Below are 20,671 nucleotides of genomic sequence, written 5' to 3'. Positions count from 1 at the left end.
CTATTTATTTTCATTCTTGTTCTATTCTGAATACCATTAAATTTAAAATATTTGTTGTAGAGTGAGAGGAACTAAATAGGCTGTCTATATTTACCAGTATTTTAATATTCATATAAATTACATAAATTAATGGTGTTTTTGGAGTAAGATCAATTTCACTTTCATGAGTTTATGTCCTCTTTTTGGCCGGATTTCGTTTCTCCGTGTCGTAAACTCTAGGTGTTTTTAGGGGCATGATATTCAAATATTTTCTACCGCCACATTTATCAACGTGCTATCATTCATATGATCAGACTGGGGGCATACGAATGTTTCATGAATCACACGTGAACTCTGTCGTAAGTTGATTTGTGGACACAGATCTGCGCTTATTTCTATGTAAGATTGATAAATGAGGCCCTGTGTGTTTAGTCTGAGCTTTGGGCCGTCATTTTTGTCGATCTGATTCAGTGGAGTGTGCAGAACATAGTCTCTGTCCATTAAGGTAAGAAGGAGATCTGTGTAGGTTTCACAGACCTTGTTCTTCAATGAAGTAATCACTACTTTCTCACTTTGAAAATATTGATTAAGGTCTGTGAATTTAGGCAGTGCCCACTGTCTGTCTTGGTCGGAATAGATCTGCACCAGTTTCCAGAAACAGGTGTGAATCCTATTTGTGCCTTCATCGAAAAATGAACACGGACACAAAGCGTTTTCACATGCCCGATGTCTGTTGACTCATCAATCAAAACGCTGCATTTTTTTATTTTCAGGATTTCGGTTGGACTCTAAAAGTAACAGTCGCCAATGACATGCTTAGTTATAGTAGTTGTCTTTGTGCGATCAAGGCTCATGTGCTGAGTGGTTTTCGAATCTTTAAATATATCTTTCAAGACCTTGACCAAATGGTCCGAGGTCCTTAATGCTATGTTTTATCCAACAGTTTTATCACCAATCCTCGACTCATCCCTGAGATCTCCAGAACACCCAAGGCTACGCACTCTACCCGGCCGGGTGCGGAAGTGCTTGCAGGTGGCGTCAAGATCGTAAACAAAGGCAGGGGAAGCACGGAGGTCTAATAGCTAAGCTAAAGCTAACACTGCTCTGTCTCTCTTTACCCAGCATTTCCTCACTAATGTGCGGCCACTGGTGAACAAAATGGACGAGTTACCACTTCGCATCACCCACAGTAAGAGACTTTTGGATTGCAATGTCATGGTTTTCACAGAATCATGGCTACACAGTGACATACCCAATAATGCTATTGAGCTAGCCGTTACATGCTCCGGGGAGAAAGGACAGCAGAAGACTCCGGCAAGACCAAAGGTGGCGGATTGTGCATTTATGTTAACAAAGCTTGGTGTACAAACACTGTCATTGTTGGGAGACACTGCTCAGCTAACCTAAAGTTTCTTATGGTTAAATGTAGACCTTTTTATCTGCCGCGGGAGTTCACTTCCACCATTATAACTGCAGCCTATATTCCACCAGATGCTAATGCCAAGCTTGCTATGAACGAACTGCATGCGGCCATTAGTAAACAACAGACTGCTCACCCGGAGGCTGCTTTTATTGTCGCTGGTGATTTTAATCACTCCAACTTAAAGACAGTGCTCCCCAAATTCCATCAACTTGTTTCCTGCCACACTAGAGGAGACAAAATTTTTGATCATGTTTACACAAACATTGATGGAGCTTACATCGCGACCCCCCTCCCCCACCTCGGACAGTCTGATCACCTTTCTTTGTTTCTCAGCCCTGAGTATTCACCCCTCATCTACCGTGTGAAGCCATCAGTGAGGACCATCAAAGTGTGGCCAACTGGAGCAGACTCTTTACTTCAGGACAGGTTTCAATACACGTACTGGAATATGTTTGCTTCTCAGGCTGCCTGTGGCTCTCATGCGGACATTGATATCTATACCTCCTCTGTACTGGATTACATCAACACCACCATTGACTGTGTTACAACAGAGAAACGGATCACAACACACCCTAATCAGAAGCCATTGATGAACAAGGAGGTGCGACTTCTGCTTAAAGCCTGCAACACTGCCTTCAGGTCAGATGACGCTTAGGCCTACAGCAAATCCAGGGCTAACCTGAGGAGGGGCATCAAAACTTTTCAAACTATTACCCCCGACACATGTGGCAGGGCTTCCAGGTCATCAGCAACTACAAACCATGCAACTCCACTCCAACGGTCACAGACGTCTCCTTCCTTAACAAGCTAAATGACTTTTATGCTCGATTGTAAAGTGAGTGTAATTAGTTGGCAAGATAATTGGCTTTTATCCAACCCCTCAAACTCACCTCCACAGATGTCTACACTGCTATGAGCCGGATCAACACCCGCAAGGCTGCTGGCCCAGACAGCATTCCTGGACGTGTGTGTAGGGCATGTGCAGAGCAGCTTACAGGGGTCTTCACAGCCATTTTCAACCTGTCCCTCACCCAAGCAACTGTGCCAACATGCTTTAAGTCCACATCCATTGTGCCAGTGCCAAACTGAATACCGCCCCGTAGCACTCCTACTGTTATGAAGTGCTTTGAGTGACTGGTCCTAGCACACCTCAAGGACTGCCTCCCACCCACACTGGTCTCACACCAATTCGCCTACTGTAGCAATAGGAGCACAGAGGATGCAGTATACACAGTGCTGCACTCTGTACTGACACACTTGGACAATAGTAAAACATATGCACGGATGTTGTTTGTTGACTTCAGCTCAGCATTTAACACTGTCATTCCTTCCAAACTGACCACAAATCTTGGAGACCTGGACATTAACACCTCCCTCTGCAACTGGGTTATGGACTTTCTGACCAACAGACCTCAGCATGTTAGGTCAGGCCACACCTGCTCCACCACCATCACACTGAACACCGGCGTACCACAGGGCTGTGTGCTGAGCCCATTTCTCTACTCCCTCTACACCCACGACTGCAAGCCTGTGCATGGATCCAACTCCATTATTAAGTTTGAAGATGACACCACGGTGATTGGCCTCATCAGAGACAACGATGAGACTGCCTACAGGGAGGAGGTACAGCACCTGGCCACATGGTGCGCTGACAATAACCTGCTCCTTAACACCAGCAAGACAAAGGAGCTCATTGTGGACTTCAGGAAGAAGAAAGGAAGAACGCATTACCACATCCACATTAACGTGATGATTGTTGAATATGTCTCCAGCTTCAAGTTCCTGGGAACCACCATCTCGGAGGACCTGTCCTGGACCACAAACACCTCCAGCCTGGTCAAAAAGGCTCACCAGCGCCTCTTCTTTCTCAGGACACTGAAGAAGAACCAGCTGTCTTTAGCCATCCTGGTGAACTTCAACTGGTGTGTGATCGAGGACATCCTGACCAGTTGTATCACAGTCTGGTATGGGAACTGCTCAGTTGTTGACCGCAAGGCCAGGGGTGGACTTACCCATTAGGCAAAGGTGGGCGACCGCCTTGGGCCCCCTAATGCCAGGGGGGCCCCCTAAAATGCTTTTCATATAGTAGTTGCGCATTAAGCTCTGACACATTAACAGTTGCTGTTTATGGTGTTTATTACCACGACAACCGTCTGAGTCCGTGGCGCCTGCAGGTGTATGGCTGTATGCACTGTGAGTACCATGAACGCTCAGACTGACCTCCGATTTCCCCCGCAAACATTTCAGCTGACTGAACCAGCCATGCCATTTATTATGAATTTATAAGTCTTTTGCATGCCAAATTCAATTTCTGCATAGAAATATTACACCAAACAGAAGCAGAAAATTGTGCTATATGCAGTATCATGAGATCGGGTTAGCCTACAACAATTTAATTTATTGGTGTGACGAGTGGGCGGGGCCAAGAGTCGTGGGAACGGAGCGAGGCCGGTGGAGTGATTGGGAAATGAGCGACACCTGCTTCACTCCACCCGCCTCGCTCTGTTCCCACGGCTCTCGGCCATGCCTCACTCGTCACAGTTGCCTATTTTACAAATGGGAATACAATGAATTCATGATGTGTAAAAAAAAAAAAAAAAAAAGAGGCTAATAAATAATTCATATATCATACAAAATTATGTTGCAGAAAATCCTTTACATGTTAAGATATTAAGCACAGAGCAACATAAAAAAATCAGAAAAAGCAGCTATATAATTATAGGACAAAGTTTTACATAGCCTATATTTGCCATTATAATTTGTGTTTATATTTTAATTGTACAGAATTATAAAATAAAACGCAAAGTATAATCGGTCTGTTTTAGGCTTTTCCTTATTTTTATATTTTAGATATCCATCAGTTATGGTGATGAAAAAATTATTCACCATCTCCTTAATGGACGTGCCTTTAAAGAGAAATGCATGGATTACATAATGAAAGAGTTTTTATTTTATATCTGAATTATTTCATTTTAAAGTAGGCTAGTAATTTAAAGCTTTCTATTTTTTTTATTAATTTTTTTTAATCAGGTCTGTGAGGCAATTTGCTGAGTTTAGGTTCATCATTGTGAAGTACTCCTGTTCAAACCCCAGGTGGCAGAAAGCGTTTGTTTTCTTTATTTCATAAAAGCACAACGTTCTGTTGATATTTTGAGTGCACACAAATAAAACTAGCCCCTTTACAGTTTAGAATGAGATATTACTCTTACCTTTATGAGAGAAAATGACTGCATATTAAGTTGTTTCCACTGTTAGAAAAAACTGCAAGTGATCACGCCGGCGCCGTTAAAAAAAACTAAAATAAAAAATACGTACATTTTACAAATAAAAAATGCTCCAAACATTTTTCTAAATTGACTTTATAAAAAACTAAATGAAATATAATCACTTTTCCATTACAGGTGCATCTCAAATTAGAATGTCGTGGAAAAGTTTCACTATTTCAGTAATTCAACTCAAATTGTAAAACTCATGTATTAAATAAATTCAGTGCACACAGACTGAAGTAGTTTAAGTAGTTTAATCACACATGCTAAAATCATTCCAATTAAAGTGCTTTATTTTTTTTATCTTGTACCTCTCTCAACATCACAACAGCGTCATGAATGAGCTAATGAAACAGGCATTCAGGTAGCCTACCATCGGCACCTAAATAGGCTGTGGAACCTGATAACTACACGCAAATAGACCTATTAATGAAAAAAAAGAACAAGAAAAAATACAACCTGAGCCTGTCGCTCACAAACAATAGCCTTACTAGGCTATGAGAAGCATCAACAATAGTCGCACTGTCGCAGTGGTGGTGACGTAATGGGTCAAATGTCATATCGTTGTTGCATATGTGTAATGGTAATTTAGACATACAAATATTCCACATATTTTTCATCCGCGCTACTACCCGCCCGCAAGAAGTTAATTATCCACCCGCATCCCTGCCCGTGAATTTTAGGAATGTCACAATTCAGCCGTTTTAGCCACTTTTATGCGGGTACCCGTGGGTACCCGACCCGTTGCAGGACTCTAATGGAGGTGATCAGTTTGTGGCACTGCTGAGGTGGTATGGAAGCCTAGGTTTCTTTGACAGTGGCCTTCAGCTCATCTGCATTTTTTGGTCTCTTGTTTCTTATTTTCCTCTTGACAATACCCCATAGATTCTCTCTGGGCTTCAGGTCTGGTGAGTTTGCTGGCCAGTCAAGCACACCAACACCATGGTCATTTAACCAACTTCTGGTGCTTTTGGCACTGGACTTCAAGCAACTTGGGCTATGAGCTTCTCCACCCTTCCTCCAGACTCTAGTTTCCAAATGAAATACAAAACTTGCTTTTATCTGAAAAGAGGACTTTGGACGACTGGGCAACAGTCCAGTTCTTCTTCTCCTTAGCCCAGGTAAGGACGCCTCTGACGTTGTCTGTGGTTCAGGAGTGGCTTAACAAGAGGAATACGACAACTGTAGCCAAATTCCTTGATACGTCTGCGTGTGGTGGCTCTTGATGCCTTGACCCCAGCCTCAGTCCATTCCTTGTGAAGTTCACTCAAATCCTTGAATGGATTTTGCTTGACAATCCTCATAAGGCTGCAGTTCTCTCGGTTGGTTGTGCATCTTTTTCTTCCTCACTTTTTTCTTCCACTCAACTTTCTGTTAACATGCTTGGATACAGCACTCTGTGAACAGCCTGCTTCTTTGGCAATGAATGTTTGTGTCTTACCCTCCTTGTGAAGGATGTCATTGATTGTCTTCTGGACAACTGTCAGATCAGCAGTCTTCCCCATGATTGTGTAGCCTAGTGAACCAAACTGAGAGACCATTTTGAAGTCGATAAGCTGATTGGCATGTCACCATATTCTAATTTATGGAGATGCACCTGTACATACAAAACTGAACTATTTTAATAGCTGAAACAGCAGTATGAATTTCTTTTTTTGGGGGAAAAAGACAGGCTAGGGCCTATATTTGAGGTCCCTGCAGGGCTCTAATCTACTTTATCCAACACTGTTTTGTTCTCATCTGTGAGCATGCTCTTGATGTACAGGTCCTTCTCAAAAAATTAGCATATTGTGAAAAAGTTCATTATTTTCCATAATGTAATGATAAAAATTAAACTTTCATATATTTTAGATTCATTGCACACCAACTGAAATATTTCAGGTCTTTTATTGTTTTAATACTGATGATTTTGGCATACAGCTCATGAAAACCCAAAATTCCTATCTCAAAAAATTAGCATATTTCATCCGACCAATAAAAGAAAAGTGTTTTTAATACAACAAAAGTCAACCTTCAAATAATTATGTTCAGTTATGCACTCAATACTTGGTCAGGAATCCTTTTGCAGAAATGACTGCTTCAATGCAGCGTGGCATGGAGGCAATCAGCCTGTGGCACTGCTGAGGTGTGTTATGGAGGCCCAGGATGCTTCGATAGCGGCCTTAAGCTCATCCAGAGTGTTGGGTCTTGCGTCTCTCAACTTTCTCTTCAGAATATCCCACAGATTCTCTATGGGGTTCAGGTCAGGAGAGTTGGCAGGCCAATTGAGCACAGTAATACCATGGTCAGTAAACCATTTACCAGTGGTTTTGGCACTGTGAGCAGGTGCCAGGTCGTGCTGAAAAACGAAATCTTCATCTCCATAAAGCTTTTCAGCAGATGGAAGGCCTTGTTACAGCACTCTGGGAACAGCCTATTCGTTCAGAAATTTCTTTCTGTGTCTTACCCTCTCGCTTGAGGGTGTCAATGATGGCCTTCTGGGTTAACCTCTTACCCATGATTGCGGTTTTGAGTAATGAACCAGGCTGGGAGTTTTAAAAGCCTCAGTAATCTTTTGCAGGTGTTTAGAGTTAATTAGTTTATTCAGATGATTAGGTTAATAGCTCGTTTAGAGAACCTTTTCATGATATGCTAATTTTTTGAGATAGGAATTTTGGGTTTTCATGAGCTGTATGCCAAAATCATCAGTATTAAAACAATAAAAGACCTGAAATATTTCAGTTGGTGTGCAATGAATCTAAAATATATGAAAGTTTAATTTTTATCATTACATTATGGAAAATAATGAACTTTTTCACAATATGCTAATTTTTTGAGAAGGACCTGTTTGTATTTAAAGCCATTTAACATTTAGGCTACAATGTAGAAACATTGGACACAACTATGGGGCACCATCAGTAAACATCAAAACAAAAAAGGAACCTCAAGGTTTATCTAAGAAAATGTATGAAAATGTATAGGGCCCCATTCCTATATTTTGCCTGGGGCCCCCTATTCACTAAATTTGCCCCTGCGCAAGGCACTGCAGAGTGTGGTGAAAACCGCCCAGCCCATCACAGGGCCACCACTTCTGCTATTGAGGACATCCAGAGGAAACGCTGTCTACGTCGAGCTCGCAGCATCCTTAAGGACTCCTCTCACCCTGACTATAGACTGTTTAACCCCCTGCCCTCCGGGAGGCCCTTCAGGAGCCTCTGGACAAGGACCAGCAGATTCAGTAACAGCTTTTTCCCCACAGCTGTCTCCTTACTAAATTCTGCCCACTATCGCCCAGGTGTTTTTTGGCATTTCATTGAATGACGTGTTTTTGTATCTTAGGTAACCACACCATGAAAAGGTGGAATTATCAAGTATTTAAGAGCAGGAACAGCTTTTATATGATTTCAGAATAACTTCTTGTTCCTGTTACACTGAATGATCTCTGACAAGCTGTATTTTCGGGACAAAACTCTTAAGTCTTATTATGTAAATGTAAGTGTTGGCTGTTATATAAAAAATATTAAGACAACAGATGTATTTGTTAACTTGCTAATTTATGTTCATTTAAAGCTGTAATGGTAAAATCAAAGGTCCGGACCGTTAGGCTGAATGACAATTTTACACTTTGGAACATTAGTTTCCATATTTTGATATTATTTTCTCCAAAGTTATTTGAAATATGAAAGTTGACACTTTACTTGCATTTAACGTCATTATATATATATATATAAAATTACTTTTGTAAACTTGTTTTAATGTGGACACCAAAATGGTGACATCTTGTCTTTGACCCACATATATCGAGACACTGGCATTTAACAGTAATTATGAACATGCACAGTTGATATTGAAGTAAACATTTATTTGAATAAAAAGTTACATCCAATTGCTGAAAACGGCAATCACATTGACTTTTGGTTTATGTTTCTTTTGAATAATAGATTTCTTCTCACCCAGATTCCAAACTGATGACTTTTTGAATGTAAGACTAATGATGCTTTAATCCATTGCTACAGCAATCCAGTGCGAGGGCTGTTGAATGATTGAATCTAATTGGTTGATGAATGTTTGGAGGTGTGCATAAATCTAGATAGTTATGTAAAATGAAAGTAGCATTTTGTTAATTATGCACAACATTTGGAACTCTATTATGCACCTGATTAACTGTGATGAATATTCATGTACTGATACCTAACAGCTTTTACATTTGCAATGTGCATTCTTATTTACAACCTGTTTACATTCCAGTTAATTTTCGCATGAAAGCACCACATACAACTGCAGCAGCACAACCCTCAGGCAAAGAAAACATCTTCTCTTGTACACTAACAATCAATATATTAAAGTGCTTAATGTATATTGAAAATATACTGAATAATATGTGTTAATATATTACAAGATATTGAATAATACATAAGGAATTGATACCTTTCATATATTGAAAAATGTGACAATATATTTAAATATGTAGTGTATTTATTCAATAATAATATTTATAATATATAGATATACATGTGATAAAATACCTTTAAACTGAAATAAATAATATGAAAATAAACCTGTTAAATGATTTTAACAAGACATCCAATGCTCCAAAAATAGAAAACTTTAATATTTGTTTTCAGTTTTTTTCATACATCACAAATATTTTCATAAATGAAATGTGTAACAAAGCAAACAAAGTAACAGAAAAGTTTATGAATGTGTTCGACTATATATAAACCCAAGCATTAACTCTTGAAAGATAAATTGAGTGTTAAAATAAAGCTATTACATGTAAAAATTTATTTTTATATGGCTCAATATATAGCCATACATGGCCCATGAATATACTGCAGTATAGTTTCCATGTATGGAAATGTATTATTTTAGAAATTGCATTATATTTTTTTAAAAACATTCCCATATATTTTTTGTTTTCATAAGGGAATACTGTCCACTTAATAATATTGATTGCATTCACTGTATTCTGGCGGCGCGTCTGCAGGATGGTGAGGAATGGAAGAGCTGCTGGTCACAGGTATCTGCAAGAAGAAAAAACGCTATATGATGAGCTTTCTTGCTTGATTGCTTATTTATTGATAATATTATGTAACAATTATTGCTCTCATTACTGAGTGCTTTACACATTTCCAGTACACATTTATAAAGCGTGCATACGAACAGATTTGATCTTAGCATGCTTAAATCCACGCCAGCGCTCATATTTGTAAAAACTGCCTTTGACGTGGAAGAGTGCTTAGCATCACATCAGGGTCTGAGCACATGTACGTACTTCTGAGTTTTTGTCCTGACAAGACTACAGGTTTTTGGAAGTGTAAGCAGTTTTTGCAGCTCGCCGTTCTAGATGAAAGGATTTGGACGATGACTGGTGGTCTTTTATATGTTAATGACATTAATCAGTCATTTACGAGGCAAGAGAGCTGAAACCATTCAGTCGTGCACAAGTTCAAGATCATTTGTAGATTTGACATCAGAAAGAGGGGAATATGAGCGTTTTCTGTGCGCATGTTCATTTTAATTTTGGATAACGAGTTTCTCTTACCTCTGAGCTGTTAAGATCCTGGAAACGAATGGGTCTGAAATCAGAGGACTGTGGTGCTGAGACCTGAGCATACTGCATCTTTAGAAAAACACGGGGTGTTAGAATTAGGGATACATAAGAAATTGGTTCTACAAGAAAGGGTGTTTTAACAACGAAAACCCAACAAATGTCTTGAATAAAATATTATTAAGTGGAGCATATTTAATGTCGTTTCAGAGCACATATTGACATACTTTATAAACAACAACAACTTCTGAGAGTACAAATGTGTGACTCAAACTCTTTCTAGAGCTTTAAATCTACATACCCTTATGTTCCTTCAACCAGAGTACTGAACCTCTCAGTCAAAATGTGGACTTTTTAAAAGTGTTTTACTTTCAAATTGACAGCCTAAATTTGTGCCTTCGTAGTAATAGAAGTAAACAAATTTAAAGCAAACGAGTCCTTAAACTCACTCTGTATGAAGTGTGAGGTGGATTATTTTGAAATCAGCAGGTTTGTTAAATTATTTTGTTCAATTATTTTTTTTTAGTTCTATCAGGAGAGAAAACACACTGGTCAAACTCAGGCCTCAAGTTCAAGTCTAACATAATTATCTTGACCAAAACATTTTATGCTATACGTTTTTAGGGCAACAGTAAAAATGCTTCTCATGAACTCCATCTCTGCAAGCGCTGCAGGTTTAATATTTGAGAACATAATGTGTGCTGAGTTCACTTTATTTATTTCAAGTTTATTTGTATCGTGCGTTTCACGATAGAAATCGTTGCAAAGCAGCTTTACAGCAAATGAAGTTTCTACAATATTTAGTAGTAGCTTATCAGTGGTGACTGTCAGTTAACATCAATTAAAGACAATCAAACAGACGATGAACACTATTAACAGCAATTATTATATGACGCAATCAAACTTACAGCAAAATGTGGTAGTTCTGTATTTACTCGTGAATTTTACATTGAACTGGAGAGAAGTTTGAGCTCTTCTGATTTGGCTCATCACTCACCTGAGGACTACAACAGCAAGCGATGGCTTTACAGGCAAATGTTGACAGACAGATGGAGATGATAAACTCAACCACGGCGAATAACAATAACACACCACTGATTCCCATATAGACAGTCTGAGAGAAAAATCAACATGAACACAAATAATTAGAACAGTAGTGTTGGACGCACCTGCTTTTGTGTCGAATAAAACACGAGTTCCAGTCACGCCGACGCTGTCTTCTTCCTTCCATATACTGAACCTTGTTACATTTGCTAATAGTTCACTGCGTGACATGACAGTAGTTTTTTTTAATGGCAAAATGATTCTAAATTGGCTTCTAATATCCAGTTAAATAACCGTTTGTAACCTTTATCTGTGAATTCTCATACACATGCAAAAAAGTTTGGAGTGTTTTTCGATAATGGCCTGAACTCAGCAGTAAACAATAGCTTTTATCATCTCAGATCTATTGTGAAACTGGAAGCATTATAATCAGTAAATACTAAACAAATGTGAATATTTGGGCTCACATTTTTGGCCATTTTTCTCCTTTGAACAAAAAACAAAAATGCAATTTCGGTGCATCCCTAGTGAATATAGAAGTTGAAGACATACCTCATAATTTCTTAAATAACCACAGTCATAACCCCTGCAGGACATGTGTAGACCTATAATATAATCAAGTGAAGTGAAAGTAATGTAATTGCATTGGGTTATAGTACTGAAAATATTCATTCCCAGTGAAGCCTTCACCTACAGGCAGAGAAACAGAGAAAACAGATTAATACATTAGCAAAAACTTTAAAACATTGTGTCAACACCTTAAATGTAGATAGAGAGTTGTTGTGGGTGTTGTGATAAATATACTATATTATACATATATGTGTGTGAAAGAGGTGTTATGGGTGTAAGAGCAAGTGTGTCTTGTGTGTAATAAAGTGAAACAATTATAACTTGTCTTTTTAAATATAATGTGGTTTTTACAGCAAAGTCCGGTCAATCTTCACAGATTTTTTTTTTTAGCTTACAGCGAAAATATATATATTTTTTTTGCATTAAACCTAACCAGAAGAGAAATAGGAAGCATTCTGCAAAACTTGACTATAGATTTAAGCTTAGACAGCAGAGGATGAAAATGTGCCTAATTAGCCCTTCAGAAAAGTTGAGATGGTGTTTTCTTTTCATCTTGCTTCTGTATAATGCATATCAAAGTAGGGTTTATAAGCGCAGCGCTGCTTTGTTTAGAAACAAAACATGGGCGTTTACTACCAAATGGTGGTCTGGGGGCACATAAATCAGACTGAAAGGGCACTTTAGCGTTGCGATTAAAGAGCCAGGGGCTCAAGCAACTCCAGCCCACCCCTCAAGCCCAGAAATTTATGTTAAATTATACAACACTGTAAAAACTTTGAAATCACCAGCATGATTTATGATGTCTTGCTTTTATGAAATTTGATCAAGAGTCATCGTAGCTACACAAAACACACTCTGAAGTTTCCCCAGCCATTGAGATTTGATGTTATTAGTTGCTGAAATTTGATCGGCTGGTACTGGCCATGTCTTTTTTTTTTATGTATTCGAGTCATATTACGTTATGATAATAGATCAATAGATGCCTGAATAGATGTGCACCTTTGGGCCCTTCCTGACAAGTTTAGGGTCTTTATGAATTATGGTCAGTGATGCGCTTACTACAGTCGTAGCCAAAAGTTTTGAGAATTACATAAATATTAGTTTTCAAAAAGTTTGCTGCTAAACTGCTTTTAGATCTTTGTTTCAGTTGTTTCTGTGATGTACTGAAATATAATTACAAGCACTTCATACGCTTCAAAGGCTTTTATCGACAATTACATGACATTTATGCAAAGAGTCAGTATTTGCAGTGTTGGCCCTTCTTTTTCAGGACCTCTGCAATTCGACTGGGCATGCTCTCAATCAACTTCTGGGCCAAATCCTGACTGATAGCAACCCATTCTTTCATAATAACTTCTTGGAGTTTGTCAGAACATTGTTTGTCCACCCGCCTCTTGAGGATTGACCACAAGTTCTCTTATGGGATTAAGATCTGGGGAGTTTCCAGGCCATGGACCCAAAATTTCAACATTCTGGTCCCCGAGCCACTTAGTTATCACTTTTGCCTTATGGCACGGTGCTCCATCGTGCTGGAAAATGCATTGTTCTTCACCAAACTGTTGTTGGGTTGTTGGGAGGAAGGTGCTGTTGGAGGGTGTTTTGGTACCATTCTTTATTCATGCTGTGTTTTGGGGCAGAATTGTGAGTGAGCCCACTCCCTTGGATGAGAAGCAACCCCACACATGAATGGTGTCAGGATGCTTTACTGTTGGCATGACACAGGACTGATGGTAGCGCTCACCTTATTCTTCTCCGGACAAGCCTTTTTCCAGATGCCCCAAACAATCGGAAAGGGGCTTCATCGGAGAATATGACTTTGCCCCAGTCCTCAGCAGTCCATTCACTATACTTTCTGCAGAAGATCAATCTGTCCCTGATGTTTTTTTTGGAGAGAAGTGGCTTCTTTGCTGCCCTTCTTGACACCAGGCCATCTTCCAAAAGTCTTGGCCTCACTGTGCGTGCAGATGCGCTCACACACCTGCCTGCTGCCATTCCTGAGCAAGCTCTGCACTGGTGGCACTCCGATCCCGCAGCTGAATCCTCTTTAGGAGAAGATCCTGGCACTTTGCTGGACTTTCTTGGACGCCCTGAAGCCTTCTTTACAAGAATTGAACCTCTTTCCTTGAAGTTCTTGATGAACCTATAAATTGTTGATTTAGGTGCAATCTTAGTAGCCACAATATCCTTGCCTGTGAAGCCATTTTTATGCACCGCAATGATGGCTGCACGCGTTTCTTTGCAGGTCACCATGGTTTTAACAATGGAAGAACAATGATTTCAAGCATCCACCCTCCTTTTAACAAATGTCAAGTCTGCCATTTAACCCAATCAGCCTGACATAATGATCTCCAGCCTTGTGCTCGTCAACATTCTCACCTGAGTTAACAAGATGATTACTGAAATGATCTCAGCAGGTCCTTTAATGACAGCAATGAAATGCAGTGGAAAAGTTTTTTTGGGATTAAGTTAATTTCATGGCAAAGAAGGACTATGCAATTCATCTGATCACTCTTCATAACATTCTGGAGTATATGCAAATTGCTATTATAAAAACTTAAGTAGCAACTTTTCCAATTTCCAATATTTATGTAATTCTCAAAACTTTTGGCCACGACTGTATACATTTAGGGGAGAAAAAGAAGAAGAAATCAGTATAAACCAGTTCAGAAAATCAGTACAAACACAACAGAACACTATTTCTGTACTTCCAGCTGGTGCTTAGACCCCAAAAATAAGTGTTGTGTACATACCAAACACAAACTGGAGGGAGAATTAATTTTGTTTTCTGCAGCAATGCAGAGTGAGCCTGCAGTAATGTACTGAAAGGAGAGAAAGGACAAAATTGAGGCTTGGGCTGAAATATGTAGCTTGTTTTATAAAAGACAGAACACTTCCTTGTATGACTGTTTCTTACGATGAGAGATCCCCAGAAAGGAATACCAGCATGGACAAAGATGGACTCTCCATAAAGTTTAGACACAATGCCAAACAGCAGAGTCATCACACTGATCGTTATCTGGACCGTCTGTGAGGGACAAAAAGAAGTGTGAGTAGCATGAGAGTCTTTCATAAAGGGGGACAATATAAAATATACAATATAGATTTATGGCAGCTGTAGTTATGGACTTATGGTTGTACTAAAAAAATATCTTTGCAAAATATTATGCAAATATGGAATTATCATTGTATGAAAGTCATTGTATTTGCGGATGTGCAAGATTGGATTACTTCCCTTTTTTTTGATAGTTTGCAACTCCTACAACATTCTTCTCTGTGACTGACACACTGTAAAGTTTGCTGTTTATTCTGTAATTGATAAACCTGATCTTATACTGGTGTGTTTCCTGCACTGCCACCAAGACAATAAGTCACATTCTTCAATAAATATTGTGTATGCTTTGTTAATGTGTGTAGTACTAATTTTTTAATTTATTTAAGTACATTTCTTACCTCACATTGACAAGCACATATAAAAAAAACAATTATTTGTGTTTAAGAGACAATTCTCACCCCAAAGGCTTTCGGTTGGCCTTTGAGAAATGCCTGAACTCCATGAAGAGGTGAAGCTCCTGTCTCCTGTTGTACATAAACAGGGAGAGGAGCATTTGTCACCGTTGTTTGTGTTGCTGGTTGAAACTGGATGACGAGCGTCGAAGAGTTCACAGGAATGACAGTGTGAGACATTCTGGTTTCTCAATCTCAAACTGACCTGTACAGAATCATAGTAAATCAAAACATATAAATGATATGATTATGAAACAGATCATGTTTAAATTGATCTACATCATTTAAGGCTTTTAGCAGATGCTAATTTCCAAAGACACTTATAAAAGTGACTTAAAGGGCGAGTTCACCCAAAAATGAAAATTTTACTCACCCCAGATGGGTCTTCTTTCAGTTGAATCCAGTCAGAGTTATATTAAAAATTGTCTTTGATCTTTCATGCTGTTTCATGGCACTCAGCGGGTGTTGCAGTGCTTCAGTCCAAAAGAAGTTAAATAAAAAGCGCCCTTCCATCGGAGGAAATTCCCACACAGTTCTTCCATTCAATGTCATGTTCACGTACAAATGAATCCAATGTGGTGAAAAGTTGCTCACCTGTTGCACGTTCACGAAGAGGGTGACAGAAAAGAAAGTCCTCCTTAATTTCTCCTTCATCAGCACATCTAACGTAAACCAACAACTGCGCTTCTCCGGCAATATCGGTGCTCTCGTCAAGTTGGAGAGAAAAAATGAACTCGATTAAATTTTCGTGATTTTCTGCTCTTTCACATCCATTGCCATTCGACCAATACAGTTAGTCACCATATCGTTTGACACCTGAATCAATGCTAATTGATCAGCAGTGCTTTGTCCACACATAACAGAAACAGTTTTTTTGGCGCAGGGTAGGAAGAAAGTCTCACCTAAATTGTGTGGTTCTCCAGTTTTGGCAATCCAGTGAGAGATAATGAACGATGCACGAAGAGCCCTCTCACTGACTTTCTGTAGTATTGATTTTTGACCACATAGCTCCTGTAGTTTTCACTGAAAAAATTCAAGTGGTTTTGACTCCAGTGATTCGTGTTTAGTTGTCAAGTGTCTTAGCATTTTGGAAGGTTTAAGACTCTCCTTTGCTAACACCTCGCCGCAAATCACACACTGTGGTCGGGAATCTCCCCGATCGCTGGTCTGAGTGAAACCACCAATCTTTGTCAGCGCCAATTAAAAACCACTCCATATCTAATCAGCAGTCCAGCTCATGTGAGTACTTCCAATTAGCAGTTAATTTGTTGTATTATATTGCCAGCAGGCAGTGGTATTAGGTGAGCATTTTATAACATTCAAAATAAAAGTCTTCCTGCACCACCCCCTGTGACCCCCAGGTTAAGAACCGCTGCTGTAAACAAATGTTAGTTTTCACGAGACCCGCCGGCGCATGCGCAGCGCTGACCTCCATACGTCATGCTCCCGGAGCTGCTTCTGTGTGCAACTGTTAGCACAAGCCACATTAAAGTGATTATTACATTTTGAATATGGATAATGTTCTTACAAAAACGCACTGAGTCGCTACAGGAGGCCTCTGTTCACCCCCCGGAGCCATGTGAGACACTTTTTTATGGAAGGGCGCCTTTTATTTCACTTCTTTTGGACTGAAGCACTGCAACACCCACTGAGTGCCATGAAACAGCTTGAAAGATCAAAGACAATTTTTAATATAACTCTGACTGGATTCAACTGAAAGAAGACAGTCATATACACCTAGGATGACTCGGGGATGAGTAAAATGCAGCCCTATTTTCATTTTGGGGTGAACTAACCCTTTAAAAGCGCTCCCTTTTCATGCTGATATATGATTCATTAACTCACAACCGCAGTCTGTAAATGTGACCGTGATTTCAACTAAAAATCTTTTTTAGGCCTACTGTTCTACTGAAAAAAAAGTCACATCTTGGATGGCCTAAGGTTGAGTAAAAAAAATTTTTTTTTTTTTTGGTGAACTATCCCTTTAAGGGCACTGCGCGTCGACATCTGCCTGGGGCTGTCTTGCGCACCTTACTTCCTGTCGCAATTTCCACGTTACAGTGACAGTAAACTTCTGCGTTCTGTCTCTTATGTGTCAGTTTAATATTTACATCATCTGCATTAGGTCGCAATAGAGTGAGTTTTGAGCAAAAATACTGTGTATTAATCTCATACTGTCACATACCGACACATGAAATAGATGAGCACTGACTTTCTGAAATTTATTGTCACATTTCAGTCTTTTACTTGCTCATGTTTTAAAAAATACATATATTTTTGTTTATTTTATATGCTTTGTTGGTGGTTGATGACTTTCCCTCTGTACATGGCTAAGGGGACGAGCAGTTCTGAGCTGCTTGGAATTCTGTATCATTAATTTAAAAAACAAATAGTGCCACATTGATGTGACATTGATGGATTATTGTTCAAATAACATGTTTCATTTTAACATATAAAGAAATTGTAACACTAAAGTGTTTTAGGTGTAATATTTCTGTAAAGGCTAGGGACAGAAAAATTGACATTTCCATAGAATGACCCTGAATCATAATGGATTCGAACTCGCAGAATAATAGAATCTGTGACGAATCGCCCCTGACTCCTCGAGTAAACACCTTTCAACTAGAAGTACACCAAACACACAAACACGCTTAAAATCGTCACATTTAAATGATGGCATCATATAAGTTATGGGAAGGTCATACTTACCGATAAATAACACAGAAGTTGAAAGCTTTGGTTTATAGCGTTCAGAAATGGAGTCTTATCACACGACGAACTCAAAGTTTCTTTAGTTTCGGTTTACCTGTGAAACACCTCTAAATCAGAGAGAGCGCGAGAGAGAGTTGCGACAGGGAAATGCTCGATCGTCACGTGATTCACGTAGACCTCAAATACTTCCAACTAATTTTCTGGAGCAGTTGCTAAAGATCGAGTTGTTGATAAAAGTTGCTAAATAACGCTGTGATGACGTCATTGCATAACCATTACACAAAACAGCGTTTTTACGTAGAATACATATATACATACATTATATATATATATATATAAAATTTGTAAAAGTAACATAAATGTAAGTAGTATCATCTTTATGATCGGATTTTTTACAACATTGAATTATTGAACAGTTTATGTATATTATGTATTTTCTTATTAACTAGTAACATTGCACATTCTGAACAATTATAGTTGTAAGCGGTGTACTGGTAGTTAGTGTGCTACACAAAAGTCTATAGAAACAGGACACAGTGTACTGTTTATATGAAGTAACAATATGTATTTATTTTTCACAGGTGTCTTACCTGTGTTTTAAATTCCACATTGCATTTTGTGTTTTCAGGTTACAGGTTTCAACTTAATGGATAACATCCTGGAAGAAAATGCCTAGTACCTTTTCAGTTTTTCCACATATTTTGTTCTTACAATGTACCTAACTGAACAACAATTATAAATACAAGCTAATAACATGCTGTATCATAAATGTGCATATATTATTGAACATTTGTAACTAGCAGCATTGATGCACATTTGATGTTTGTATTGTTAGACATCTTTCTCCAGCTCTCTCCAGGCTGATGTGCTGCTTGGCTGGCTAACTGTTCAATGGTTTCCTCTTTTTGTGTAATTCAGATAAAAATATGTCTTTTATATCATTTGAGTCACTGTACAAAAGTTGCTAAAAGTTGCCAAAAACTTTTTAAAAATAGATAAATTTGTTGCTAGGTGCTTTTTTTTATTTTTTTTTATAAATGTTGCTAGGGTAGTCTGAAAAGTTGATAATTCTAGCAACAAAATTGCTAAGTTGGCAACACAGGCAGGAAGTTCATAGCAGACAAAGAATACATTGAGTTGTAGAGACAGAACTGCGATTTAAAAGAATTTATTTACATTACATATACATGTCGATGTATTTTAGAAGTAGTTATATCAGTGTTGTTTTTAAAAGATAAATTACGCTAATATTTGAGGATTAAATGCGGTCAACTATTGCTGCTTGCCTTGTTAACATATTTTAAGCTAAAGTTAAGTGGGTTAAAGACGCTGTGTTTGCTGGTGTTTTGAAATAGTTGTCTTGTTAGTGTGTTGTCTTAAGAACTTAATTCCAAATAAGTGAATTATAAAATTAAGGGAAAATGTGTCTTGTTTAATGTTTTTGATTTTTGTTCACTTCATAATTATGTATATATAAATATAATAAACTTAAAACATTGTTTTTACTCATTTAATGTATGTTGACACTTATTATACACTTATTTACAGCAATGGATTTATTCGTTTATAATAAACTGAAAAGCACGTTGTCCTCGTATAGTCTACTCCACACCAGGGGTTCCCAAAGTAAGGGTCGAGGAGGAATCAACCACGAGGAGAAATCAAATTTCCAGAAATCAAATAATTTTATTAGAAATTGTCTCTGTGCCCACCCAACTAATTAGGTAAGATTAATGTTGAAATGTAAGTAATGACTAAATTATAATAAAATAATATTGTTGTTGTTAGACTGTTGTGTTCCTTTGTGTTGTCATATGCTATAAGTGCATGTGCACTGTTGTGCAAAACGTTTGTATAGTTTAACCACCTCAGTGGAAAGTGGGTACTGTTATTTTGGGGGTCGTGGGCTGAAAAGTTTGGGAACCCCTGCTCTACACCATAGTTTGCTGTGCTATATGGGCATGGTCCAGTCATGAATGTACGGTTTTCCTACTGACATGGAGAGGAGAAAAAGGATGCAAGTTTTATTCAGTTCACATTTATGTGTATAGCATATTTTATCATACACACTGTTTCATAGCAGCTTTACAGAAAATTAACGTTTCTTTGTTACAAATAATAGTTCTGTTAAAGTCACTACCGAAACATTACATTTATGCATTTAGCAGACGCTTTTATCCAAAGTGACTTACAGTGCATTCAGGCTAACATTATTTATTTATTTATCTAACATATGTTCCCCTGGGAATCAAACCCACAATCTTTGCGCTGCTAACGCAATGCTCTACCACTGAGCCACAGGAACACATTAAAGGATTAGTAATTAATTTCTTCAGTCGAAAATAAATGAAGGTTTTTGATGAAAACATTCCAGGATTTTTCTCCTTACAGTGGACTTCAACGGCTACCAAATGGTTGAAGGTCAAAATTACAGTTTCAGTGCAGTTTCAAAGAGCACTACATGATACCAGACGAGGAAAAAGGGTCTTATCTAGTGAAACAATCGGCCATTTTCAAAAAAAAAAAAGGTATATGCTTTATAAACAAAAATGTGCACCTTGCACTGCGTCGCACCTCCATGACTTTACATGAGTAATTAATCTTTAAAACAAATCAACAGCAAAAAGACATCTTTATGAAGCA

The 20,671-nt window shown here is 38.5% G+C and overlaps 1 protein-coding gene across 1 annotated transcript; it reads right to left on the bottom strand.

Annotated features, from left to right (window-relative positions):
- Positions 1-9,237: 9,237 nt before the first annotated feature.
- Positions 9,238-18,252, bottom strand: LOC109071926 (membrane-spanning 4-domains subfamily A member 15-like). Its single transcript, XM_042722494.1, has 8 exons — positions 18,026-18,252; positions 15,323-15,521; positions 14,727-14,837; positions 14,563-14,631; positions 11,795-11,932; positions 11,196-11,312; positions 10,193-10,270; positions 9,238-9,671 (listed from the first exon to the last, which is right to left on the bottom strand). The coding sequence occupies exons 2-8, from the start codon at positions 15,494-15,496 to the stop codon at positions 9,588-9,590; spliced, it is 771 nt and encodes a 256-aa protein (XP_042578428.1). The 5' UTR covers positions 15,497-15,521; positions 18,026-18,252; the 3' UTR covers positions 9,238-9,587.
- Positions 18,253-20,671: the final 2,419 nt, after the last annotated feature.

The sequence above is a fragment of the Cyprinus carpio genome, chromosome B4 (genome assembly GCF_018340385.1).
Source record: "Cyprinus carpio isolate SPL01 chromosome B4, ASM1834038v1, whole genome shotgun sequence".
Taxonomy (NCBI): Eukaryota; Metazoa; Chordata; class Actinopteri; order Cypriniformes; family Cyprinidae; genus Cyprinus; species Cyprinus carpio.
The sequence above is the reverse complement of the archived record's forward strand: the minus strand, read 5'-3'. Positions and strand labels throughout refer to the sequence as shown.

Bases quoted from the DNA above. Each gene is read 5' to 3' on its own strand.
- LOC109071926 (XM_042722494.1), bottom strand. From the start codon at position 15,496: ATGTCTCACACTGTCATTCCTGTGAACTCTTCGACGCTCGTCATCCAG. The intron at 14,632-14,726 runs GTAAGAAACAGT...CTCTCCTTTCAG, and splicing joins CTTTCTGGGGATCTCTCATC to TACATTACTGCAGGCTCACT. The intron at 9,672-10,192 runs GTAAGAGAAACT...TTCTTCTTGCAG, and splicing joins AGGATCTTAACAGCTCAGAG to ATACCTGTGACCAGCAGCTC.